Source organism: Platichthys flesus, chromosome 23, assembly GCF_949316205.1.
Source record: "Platichthys flesus chromosome 23, fPlaFle2.1, whole genome shotgun sequence".
Taxonomy (NCBI): domain Eukaryota; kingdom Metazoa; phylum Chordata; class Actinopteri; order Pleuronectiformes; family Pleuronectidae; genus Platichthys; species Platichthys flesus.
Window position 1 is genome coordinate 4,486,993 of NC_084967.1, and position 12,249 is coordinate 4,499,241.

The 12,249-nt window shown below is 42.1% G+C and overlaps 1 protein-coding gene across 4 annotated transcripts in view; it reads left to right on the top strand.

Annotated features, from left to right (window-relative positions):
• The window catches only part of nav3 (neuron navigator 3), a 181,751-nt gene that overhangs the window by 152,486 nt on the left and 17,016 nt on the right, over positions 1-12,249 (top strand). For all 4 annotated transcript variants that reach the window (XM_062382744.1, XM_062382745.1, XM_062382746.1 and 1 more), the window contains 9 exons: positions 827-984; positions 1,483-1,677; positions 2,184-2,236; positions 3,165-3,188; positions 4,765-4,788; positions 4,994-5,071; positions 9,356-9,439; positions 10,583-10,694; positions 11,056-11,180. In XM_062382744.1, the coding sequence (XP_062238728.1) occupies positions 827-984; positions 1,483-1,677; positions 2,184-2,236; positions 3,165-3,188; positions 4,765-4,788; positions 4,994-5,071; positions 9,356-9,439; positions 10,583-10,694; positions 11,056-11,180 (853 nt within the window). The remainder of the gene's footprint in view (positions 1-826; positions 985-1,482; positions 1,678-2,183; positions 2,237-3,164; positions 3,189-4,764; positions 4,789-4,993; positions 5,072-9,355; positions 9,440-10,582; positions 10,695-11,055; positions 11,181-12,249) is intronic.

Genomic DNA, 12,249 nt, shown 5'->3' on the forward strand with positions numbered 1-12,249 from the left:
CTTTATTACGCCTAAGAGCATCGGATCTTATACTTCACTTAATGCCAGTTGAAAGTGATGCCACACAGCACTTTTTACGCCTGATCTTTAGATTTCCTTACAAGTAGAGCTTAGACTAGTAATTGCCCCCTTTAGTCATATAAATAAGCATGTTGCTTCTGCTGATTGGGGTTCTGTAAGTGCTAAGTTTACTGAGTCAAACAACGACCTCTGGATATTTCAGTCTATTCCATTTCAACTTCAGTGAGGGACGAATGCTGCTGTGTCACTCGGATGCTACTGTGCCACCACATTCAACCCAGTCATTCATCTCTCAGACACCCAATTCCCTGAGGGAGAGAATGAAAACCATAGGCGTGGGGAGCGGGGTCAGATGTGAAAAGTGTAGTAATGGGGTCGCTGGAAGGAAGACGCCACTGAAAAAGGGATGAGTGCAAAGTCAATTATCATCCTCAGAGGATTAAATATGGCTGATTGTTGTGTGTGCGATAAGGGCCTGCTGTTGCCGAGCCACTCTGAAGCTAGGGAGAGAAGAAATGAAACACAGTGTGTGTGTGTGTGTGTGTGGCAGCTCTGAGCTAGAGGAGTATGCTTATATAGTGTATGAGTGTATGACAGTGTGTAGACATAAGCATGTGTACATCAATGTGGTGTGGCTGCACATTTTGTATGTCCCTTCTACTCACATGCTTCTCTGTTATGAGCTCCACACTCATTGCATCAACACAGAACTTCCCTACTTGGAGTTTCAATATCTCCATGTAACAAGTGCATGCTGTCTGCAACCAATCCTGCCATGGGCTTACACCGTCTTTGGGGGTTTCAGGTACCCTCCGTCCTCCCGGCAGACGTCCCACGAGGAAGGGAAGGAGTGGTTGAGGTCCCATTCAACAGGGGGGCTTCAGGACACAGGCAGTCAATCCCCACTGTCTCCTCCAGGAGCCTCCTGCACCACCACTGGAAAATACCACTACTCCAACCTGCGTGAGTCTGTAGTAATAAACTGTGATGGAAGCATATTATATAGCATATTCCCTGGGTATCTATTTAGTATGTGTGTGTGTATGTCTTGTGTATTTGTGTTTGCATTCAAATATAACATGTACAAATAAACCAATGAAGTGCGACAAAAGATGGAGCAAAATGGCCCAGATGAGGGGCATGAGTATTAAGTATTATTGTACTTTTATGACTGTCAATTATGTAAGCAATGTTTTCAATGTTCTCTATGTCAATGTGAAGTGTGAAATTTGAAATTTCGTGAAAATTAGCAGTGTCATAAACTGAACTAAAAAAATAGATGATACTTTTTTAATGCAGAAATCAAAAACCTCTTGATGTCAATTAAAATCTAAGCTCCGTTAGCAGCTTTGAATTGGTTGTTGGTACGTCCATGAATGATAGATAATTGATCCATGTACTGGTGCAAAAGCACAACACTTTTAAATACTGATCTTGGCTGTTTTCCCCCCCTCTGTGTAGTGAGTCCCACCAACATTAGCCAGTATAACCTGCCACCAATCAGCAACAGCATGAGCCGATCCAACAGCATCCCTGCCCATGACTCCTTTGACCTGTATGAAGAGGGTCACCCGCTGGGTAGCAGCGCCACCTCCTTAGAGGACCGGCCACGTGGCATCAGCCGCTCTGGCTCCTTCAGGGACAGCACTGATGAAGGTGGGGGTCCCTCATAAACACACTCTGTAAATACACATACTAAGACGCATTCAAAAATAATTAAAAATCCATGTTCACCAAAGCAAAGACCCCAGTCATCAAGTACTTTACTATCAGATTTAATGAGCTCTCTCTCTGTGTTTATACTGTGAGAGAGTTGGCTGATGGCTAGCTCTTCTGATCTTCCTGTGGATGATTTAAGTGGCTGTGATTACATCCATATAGAGGTCGTCTTTTTAACTGCCAAATCTGGGGTTTTTTCCTGCCCTTTTTATAGCTGTTATGAATATTACATCATCTGAATGAGCTACCATTACTATCAAGTGCTAATAACTCAACTGGGTAATCAAGAATAAATAACAAAGCCATAAAAAGGACTTTAGATCCAACAGATAAGGTAGAACATGTTCACATACACATTTTATCTGTAGCATGGACTTTTTACAAACATTTTTTTTTTTTACGATAAAGTATTTTATTGCTCACCACTCTCTCAATGCTTACAGTCCATGGCTCCTCATTGTCTCTGGTCTCCAGCACATCTTCACTGTACTCAGCGGTAAGTAGGTGGACAACTTGTCTTCGTTATAAAACAGATTTTCAGTGTTAGTGTTGCAGTCACGTATCCTACATCTCTTACTAATAAGTCATTCTGTAAAGTCATGGTTAAAGTTGTCCCAGTCTCAGATCACATTATTACATGTCATATCATAAGTGTTGCTCGTAGTGACGGAGAATTATAATACATCCCTCATCTCTGTGTACTTGTTCTGTCTGTTTAGTTTAAGTCACTTCCAGACAGAGCAGGCAGCTGTTTTCAGGGGAGAATCTACATTTAACATTAAAGTATACATTTTAAGTCGGAAATCATCCAAAAGATAAGCATCAAAGAGCAGCATCAAATCCTTCAGCTCTTTCCAGTGATGCAGTGAAGCCTTAAATCTCACATGCACTTTGTTCCAATATGTCAGTCTTCTCCCTTGTGTTTCTTTAGGAACAAGAAATGTCTTTCCATGCTTTCCATCCAGAGCAACTTTAGATAAGACTGTGGACAGGTGTTTGTGTCTTACAACACAACCTGCTCTCGAGTCGTCACAATCAGTGAGGAGGAGAATCGATTACCTCCCACCTCGGCCACTTTCCAATAACACTTACAGTTTGCAGAGGAAAGGCCTGGCTGACAAATAGAGATTGTTTTCACTTACAAAGTTTCGCTCTGGTCGAATTCACTTGTTCATTCTGTGTTTTTTTATATAAATATAAACCATTTTCCATTCAGTTTTGTGTCTGATTTCCACTTTAACGCCTGTGATATTTTCCCTCCTTTTAATCTCTCTCTATTTGAAAGTTTCTCTCTGTCTCTGTGTTCACCTTTTCACAATCGTCTTCTCCTCTTCGGCATTAAAATGCTTCTCATGGTTTATTTTCTAATTAAACACAACACACAAAGCCAATGTTTCCTAACTATGTTTGCTGCTTTCTTTCAGACTGAGGAGAAAGCACACTCAGAGGTAAGGACATGGAACAATGTGTCCATCTGTCTGTCTGCATGCTTCCTGTTTGCACCTTCCTGCTTTACATCCATGTATTTACAGATATGTACACCTTGAAGCTGCTCAGTGGCTGTTCTGTAGGTGGGGGTGGGCGGTTAAGTGCTTTCTTATGGATACCTCAAAGAGAGCTTCTCAATTTTATTTTTGCTCTGTGTGGGATTCAGTCCAACAACCTCCATGACACATGCATGTGTGTCTGCCCTGAGGCGACTGATGGTAGTTGGCTTCTGGATGTCTTTGTGTGCATATGTGTGTCTTTCTCCTTCACTGCATCCAGAGACACAGTGTCTATCAAAGCACAAACAGTGATATTTGTTCAGCAGCATTTTAATCCTTTATCGATAATCATTTTTAATCGGAAATAAAACTTAGGGATGGTTGATCAAATGTATCAAGTTCTACAGCAAAGCAGTTTAACCCAACGTTGCATTGCTTTTTCTTATGAGAAAATCATTCAGGTTAACTTCATCTCGATCATAAATAACCACACATCCCCTCCCTGTTCCATTAAGTGCATCATTTACTAGTTAAAAAACTTACACTATTCATATCTTACGCATGCCCTGCCACTTGGCTCTTTTTAATCCTCTTCATTCAACAGTTTATCACTGATTCTTCTTTGATTTTCCAGATTTATGTTTAGATCTTTTTATTACTGTTAAAATTCCCTATTTCTGTTCTTGCTTTAAGCTCAAGGTTGGATCAAACAGTAAAGGCAAATACATCTCAGTGTATGTTTATCCCTGCCAGATGGATGTAGTTTAGCTTTTCATGACAGCTTTTCTCAGTGCAAACTCTGACAATCATGGATTACAGTCACTGTGCAGCACCACAAGCGACCCAATTTAAGTTTATTTTCCCTCTACAGAGGCTTTGAACGACAGGTGACCTACACACGACCTGAATGCGTCTTAATTTACAGGAGACATTTGCTGTAAAGTTGGCACAACAACAGCTTGACAAAGCACTGCTGGCACAGAGGATGAGAAAGAAAAATAATCAACAGAAAACATAAGAATGACTTGATTTGGTATTTTTGAGAATTCATAACTCAGTCTAAATCTAAAGCTGATCTCTGTAGACAAGGAAGTATGACCTTTGGCTGTGCTGATGTCTTTTCAACATCAATGTCAGTTCATATTGATATCAGGTATAGATTAAAGCAAAAAATGGAGCTTAACATAAAATGTAAAATTCCCCAAAAATGTATACCGACAACAAATTGAAACTAAGTTAATCGCTGTGAAGACACCAGAGACCTTATTGTGATCATCCACTCCTTTTTGGTTCTTGGTTTTTCCACTTTTGGTAAACTGACCTATTCACTCTTTGCTCTTGATAAAATAAACAATATCAGGTGTTTGCAAATACTGTTTGACCCAGGTGGAGAATACTGACTAACTCTTGCTCTGTTAGTCTAACCACAAGAGACAATGCTGTGGTGAAAGTCTGTCTCTCCCGCCACATTACGACATGCTGTTTAATGGAGGCATGCAACATAGTGTTAATTTATACTCTTCTCTTTTCAATCAAGGGCCAAACAGTCCAAAATTCCACGGTAATCCCCCACACTTTATGTTCACAGTTCACCCCAGTGTCTTACTACACAGTGTTACCATGTACCTGCACACTTTTCACATCAACAATATCATCAAGGGAGTTGCAAGTTCAACACCTCTTTGCATTGCAATCAGTCTTAGTTATCTTTGCTTTCCAGGAGCATTAACCATTCATTTCCCTCTCTTCTTTCTTCACCCAACCAGCAAATCAGGAAGCTGCGCCGGGAGCTGGACGCCTCTCAGGAGAAGGTTGCGACCCTGACATCTCAGCTTACCACCAACGTGAGTTTGTTTACTTCAAACCGGTGTCGGGTAATTTGCATGATATACTGTCAGAGAGCTTTTATGGGAACTGTTGCCTATTAAAGCTCTGGGAGGAATAGAAATCTTTAAGACGCCCACTAATTCCTTTACTGTGTGTCCCTGTTGAGGCTGCTGTGCTTGTATTTAAGCTTTTGCTTGTTTGATTTTGTCGAGGTGGGGGGTTTTGCGCGCTCCTTCTTAGATGGGATGTTTTCTCCTGTGTGTCTGTGTGTCTACCGTGCAGCACGGATCGTCTCTTTGCTTTTGTTCCTGCCGTTGGGGTTTGAACAGGAACAGGAGTCTCTCGCAAATTCAGCCAAGCGGAGAGAATCAAATAGAGATAGACGGGGCACAGAGAGAGTACGGGGAGATGAGGATAAGTGAATCTAGACTCTGGTGCGTCATGCGTGGGTGAAACCGAGTGTGATACAGAAGCCCTCCAACCCCCAGACCAAGCTGTCTTTGTGCTGAGATTCAGATGGATCGAACAAACTGCGTCGTCTGATCAAGCATGGTGGCAGACGCTTCAGCCCAATGCTTTGATCGCAAACTTTTGCAGAGGTGAAATTGAAGGCGAATCAGAAGGAAAACTTGACGAATGGAAGAGGAAGACATGAATTAATAGAAGATTTACACAGTGACAGTAAAACAGCATTTGTTGTGTTGTGTTATACTTGTGTGGGAAAATCCACCATTTGATTTTCTTTCTTCTCTGTGGCCATAGTGTTTTATATCGGAAGAGAGGAGTTACACATTTTTAAAAGACAATTTTTGGTGGCTCTCTGGTTTCTCCAACATATATGATAATCAACTGATTGTACAATAGCTCTTACTCTATAATTAATTTACTGCTACTGCCTCAGTATGCTGCAACATGTTGATACACACCACTGTCATGGTGTCAAGTCTTGTAATGCATAGTGTTTTAAAACATTATAAACATAGAGAATGATTTCGGTTTCTCCTTCATTTTGTGTGGTTATAGTAAAATGAAGGCCTGCAGAATCATTATAAACGGTATTTGATGCTAGTTGGTTTCTGGCAGGAATATAAACATCACATCAAGAGAATCCCTCTGGATATTTAGCGAGATGAGCGACATTTACACATTTAGAAATTTAGAGACATATTTACTAGCATAAAAAACATTCTAGAGATAATCAAAGTAAGGATAGATGAGAACAATTGAAATTCTGCACAGGCCATCATTATTTGGTGATATACTATATTATATGACTGTTATATTTTGCTTCAAAACCATCAGCACTGTGACCATATCAGATAACATCTAAGACACCATCTGAATAAAAGATTTCAGTATATAACACAATTTGCTCTACTGCCCGGACCTCAACAGGGTCACACAGCATAAACACATACTTTACTGTACCAAGCCATTAGCAAACTCATACAACTGAAACACATGTGCTTTACAGCTCCCACTGAAATGGAATTTAAATAAGAGAGAGATAGAAATACACACATGTGGTCGTATTGTACCGGATCACTCTGCATCTACATGACAGCAGGGTGGGCTGTTGGTGCTGTAAGCTCATCTTATCGTCCCAGTGGGGAGTGTGACTGTGGAAATGTCAGCCTCAGCAGCCCTCCTGTATGTGCTGACATCCCTCTCCACCCACAGTCCAAAGCTAGATGCTCACTGCAGTGTGTAAGACATGCCAGAAACATTGTTTAATCTGCTCTCTTCCTGCAGGCTCCCTCACACATGGAAATATACAGCAAACTCACATTCAAACATACAGTAGAGAAATTCAAACTCAGAAATAAACAAGTGTCAAACATTTTAGTAAATGTGTAATGCTATATATTTTTCTAAATTCAATGCGAAGACATCTTGTTCCTTAATATGATAACCCTGATTTATTTATGATTAATTCTCTAATGCTTAATTTATGTTTGGTATGCGTTATAAAGGTCATATCCATCTGAATGTGACTTAATGCAAGTATTTTATATTTTATAAATTCTTGTCAGCTTAAAAAACGTCAAGATACAGGGAAACATTAAACCATTTAACCATTCAACCATAAAAACCACCAAAACTGGAGTCATAGTAAAGTCCTGAGCAGTCTCATGTGTTCCCATGTTAACCTCCGGTGGCTGAGTGCATTTTCGTTTCAGCCTTCTCATGAGAGGAGATGTGTAGTGACTGAGATCACGTGATCTTGATCTCATCTCATGTGCCACATAAAACATGATTATCATCATCTTTATTGGTCTTTGTTGTGTTCAGGAAATTGAATCTGGATCTTAAATTAAGTGTTATGGTTGGGTTGTTACCCTCTGTCACCCCGTATGATCTCATGTCTCCCACATTAAAAACATATTCGTTGGGTACACCCCCCATTATGTTCCCTTAATTAACTGCCTATTTGTTATATGGCGTTGATTTCTTGAAATGGAGCAGAATTAGCAGAACCAACAACCTGTTAAAGAGAGTGGGAGGATCATTTTTCTTTTCTGAAGGGGAGTGGGGGGGGGGGGTTTGAAGGGGGCTCATTTTCTGGCTCTGGATGTCGCTGAATCAGGTTTAAGAGTTCACGAAAGCACCCCTCCCCTCTTACCCCTCACTGCGTCACTCTGTTCTTCTCGTCTGTCCTTTTCTACCCTCCTGCTCTGCCTGGAAAGGTTCTCCTTCCCTACCACTCCCTTCTCTTTTTCTCCTCCTCCTCCCTTATTAAGGACTTCGATATCGTCCCCTCTCCTCCTTGCTTTGGTTTTGAAGGGATGCAGAGCAGCAGTAGTTGCTGGTTTCAACGACTGCAGTCGGTGTCGTTGTTAGTCTGTCCCCTCAGGACACTTAGCACCCTTGAGATGTCGTTAACATTTTTAGGAGGAGTATGGACCCGCGCTGACGTCAATGCCTTCTACTTGTCTAGTTCTCTGGTTTGACCCGCCATCAACCTTTACCCTGGATCTCGAGATCACGACACACGTACGAAAAATGGGGCTTCAGGGGCCAAATGTGGGCAACGGGACCGGGCCTCAGGCGCAGCACAGATGGTTCAGTCATGGAACACATTAGGGACTGATCAGCGTTTCGCTCAGGGCAGACAGGTGGGCCAGGTGGGGGGGGCAGTTGAGTCGGAGCTCACAGGTGGAGTTGGACGGAGATGTGGCGATGGAGAGATGTGTTGGAACAGTTGGCATTTCTAAAGGTCAAGACCTTTGCTGATTCATCCGCGGACACAGAGGAGAAGAGGCAGCACAGAGGGTGCTACTGTGTGCGTGTGTGTGTGTGTGTCTGGAGTCATGAGGTCTTGAAGTCCTCACCAGAGGAGAAAAATAAGGAATTTACATCTTGTGAGAGCTGCTGTAGGGCTGTACTGCACATTACGGAACAAATGCAATTAAAGTCAGTTAATGAAAGTCCTAGAATGTGTAGTGATGACCGTGTGTTTGTGTGTGTGTGTGTACGTGTGTATTTGTGTAGAGCAGAGATTGTCTGATCTGTCTGGGCATGCTGCCCAGCTCCCTGTGACACACCAGGCCTGACAGGTGTCTCAGGTTCTTGAGCTCGGGATGAGCGTGCAGTACACACTCACACATGCACACACAGATTTGAAATGCAAGTGCAGACCCAGCTCTCAACCAAATGCAGTCACACACCAACAACAGGTTCAACAGAGCAGATGGCCTCACGTTGCTGCTTCTTCAGGTGACAGCTGAAGTCAGGGGAGCAGCCTTTCTCTGATCTTTGGGCCTCTGTGATATCAACATGTCTCTCTCGGTGCTGAGTGTTTTCGTCTTGGTGTTAGTCCAGAACCAATAAGATGAAACTGTGAAGTCGTATGAAACTCCCTGTTCAAATGAACCCGTTTGAACATGCTTGGTGTGAACTTGCCATTGAAATGTGAGGCTGACTCAAAGTTAAAGGCAACATATTTCTTTGTTTTCTTTATTAATCCCAGCAGGAGTTCTTCAGACCTTTAGGAAAAATCTTTGCACACCCCAGATAATTTGTGTTTAGGAAAGATTCTGAAAGACCTCATGTTGCAGTAGAGTTCACCAAGAGTCCAAACCAATCTAAGGCTCACCTTTAAATGTAAAATGTTTTAAATTGTCAATGTTGCAGTGATTACTGTGCAGTTGTGAGACATATCTGAAAAAAAGGATGAACTCTGGAGAACTCTGAGGATGCAAAAATCTTAATTTAAACAACATCATGACTCCTCTGCTGTAACCAGTGTTGCAGTAATGAAATGACTGAAAACTGGATTTCCTGTCTCTCTGTGTCTGCAGGCTCACCTGGTGGCAGCATTCGAAAAGAGCCTGAGTAACATGACCGGCCGCCTGCAGAGCCTGACCATGACCGCTGAACAAAAGGTACAAGAGCTTAGTCCTGCATGTGAAATATACGGTGCCCGAACTCCATGACGAAGGGATTATAGGGAGGAGAAATGATTAGAAACAGGCAGCTTTTGGATTAATGTTCAGTTCCTGACTCATCTGTAAGGTTTTTATCTTTTCCCACAATGTAATTCATAAAGTTTTATAGTTGTTGCATGAGTTCACTCCTTACCTTAACCAAAGTCGTTTGACTTGCTTTAACTGCAAACCTTCCTGCCTTAAAGGGAGGTAAAAGTTTTTTGCGATATAAAAGGGTTCAGCATATTCCTTACACCTACAGCCCCAAATCTGTTTTTCAACCAGTGTATTGTCCAGAAATCTTTCAGCATTATTCTGGCCTCAACTCTTCTTTCTTTGTTTTCTTACAAGTTGACTTTGTCACAGAGAGGAGCTTTTAGAAGAGCATGAATGTTGCTGAAACACTGATCACACAGCAGCAATATGTACAGAGATATGTCCCTACCACAAACTATGAATGCTTCCCTCTGTTCACACACATACACACACTGACACACACACGCACACACACATGGTGCACTGACAAGCCCTGGCACATTTTTAATCCTCTATAAATTAAAGCAGACCGGGATCTGGTGGAATATCTTTGTCAAACAAGGCCGTCCCAACTTTTAATTAAAGCGGAAACACCTGTCTTCAGACCTCAGTGGGTTTTCAGGAAAGGCAGAATATGAGACTCGTTCTATCTGATCGTGTTGTTTCGACAGACAGGACAGCTTCTTTTTTTTTTATTCGAAGCAGGTGGTGCTGGCTTTGGGGCAGACCCACAGCGAGACTCCAATCTTCGCCAAAATACCGTCCCCCTGTTTTTGTCTCTCATTCTCTCCCACTGAAAGCCATGCCAGTGCAAAATTTAAGAATCCGTTCCCAGTGACAAAGCTAATGTGTTCATTCCAACAAACCCGGTGTGTCATCCTTTTTAAAAATAACCTGGGGTGGTCATCAATTCTGGGTTTGTTCCATCTGTTTTATGTAGACTACAAAGACTACATTTCCCCAAATAATGTCTTTGCCTAGACTAAAAGCATCACCTTCCCTCTCTCTCTCTATCTCTCTCTACCCCCCCCCCCCCCCCCCCCCCCCCCTCTCCTCTCTTTTCAGGAGACTGAGTTAGTTGAGCTGCGGGAGACGATAGACGTGCTGAAGACCCAGAACACAGACGCTCAGACGGCCATTCAGGTGGCTCTCAATGGCCCTGATCACCTCCACAAAGGTACTGAAGGAACAAACGGGGACGATTGGATCAGATATTTAGGAGTCCTTAAATACTTTACTGTTTCATGAGCAGATGCATTTTTTTCCCGATTGTCCCCAGAGGGAATTGAACCCGGGATACTTCCAGTATTTGCCTTTATTAGTCACAGAAACAACCTGATTCAGATGTTTGATCAATCTGAATTTGCAAAGAAACTTTTTTCAAGTGTCAAACTTCCTTAAAATTGGTTTTTTAAAGCTAAACCAAACAAAGCTGAAGACTGAAGAGAACATTAAATCAACCAACACATTTCGAATACACCGACCAGCACATTTCACACATCCTGTGCACTAAGAAATGTTTTGTCTGTCGTTTCCAGACCTGCGGATCAGACGGCAGCACTCGTCCGAAAGTATGTCTAGTATCAACAGCGCAGCCAGTCACTCCAGCATGGGCAGCTTGGGCAAGGACGCCGAAGACAAGAAGAAGAAGAAGAAAAGCTGGGTAGGTGGAAAAAACACAAAGAAGTTGACTCATCCCAGTGAGTCAATGTTGACAATATAGATTTATTTACATATCTCAGGATACTTGCTTCTCCTAGAAAATCAAACCATTACATTTTTTTTATTTTTTCAATGTATAGTAGGTGGTTGTGCTGCTGAAGACTCATCATGCAAATGCATTATTCAGTGACAGTTAAGCTAGTTCAAACCTATACTCCATTCTTTATGCTAACATTAAAAAGTGAAACATCTAGAAGGCAAAGACGATGAGCATGGATCTATTAAATAAAGTTTGATTAGTCACCCATTGTAATGGTTCAAATTACCCAAATGCCTACAATATAAGACTGTACTGAATACTGCATATTCATCCAAACTGAAAATAGTAATACCTTTTTATTGCTAGTACCTTTTGTCCTTCTTTTACTGCTATATTAACTGATTCAAGCCAGTCTTCCTGTGAATCAGGTGACGATACAAGTCATCATGTACCTTGACAATCTACAAGTGTCATGGTACAGTGTCAACCAACCCACTGTTTGTGTTTGGCTTCCCTCTGTGAAACTATGTTCACCTCATCCCAATTTGCCATCATGTCAACGTTGCTAGGTTACAGCACTGACACTGGATCAGTTGAGTGCCCCAGGTATCATTCTGTGACGAGGACCAACAGTGGGTCAAGCAGAGGTGTTAACCACCCAGCCATTACTGCTTGAGACCCACTTAAAACTTCACATCCAGTGACAACAGCATGCAGAGTAGCTTGGACAGAAAGCGAAGAGGCCACTAACGTCACAGAGACACAGAAGTTGGACTTGAAACCAGGGTGATAGTGGCCCGGAGGTTTGAGAAGAGCTCTCTGAATTGGTGTGACAAGTGGGAAAGTGTGGGCAAGAGAGAAACTCTCACACCTGCCTTAACAGCTTCAGTACTTTTGAAAAGGGCTCTCAATCCCTCAATTATTCAACTGGACTCGGTCAAGTTTGGAGGTTTTTAACTTTCACTGCTGTTTCTTGAAAGCTCAAATAGTGCTTCTTTGGTGGCTCGGTTTTCTAAAGTTACCATAATGT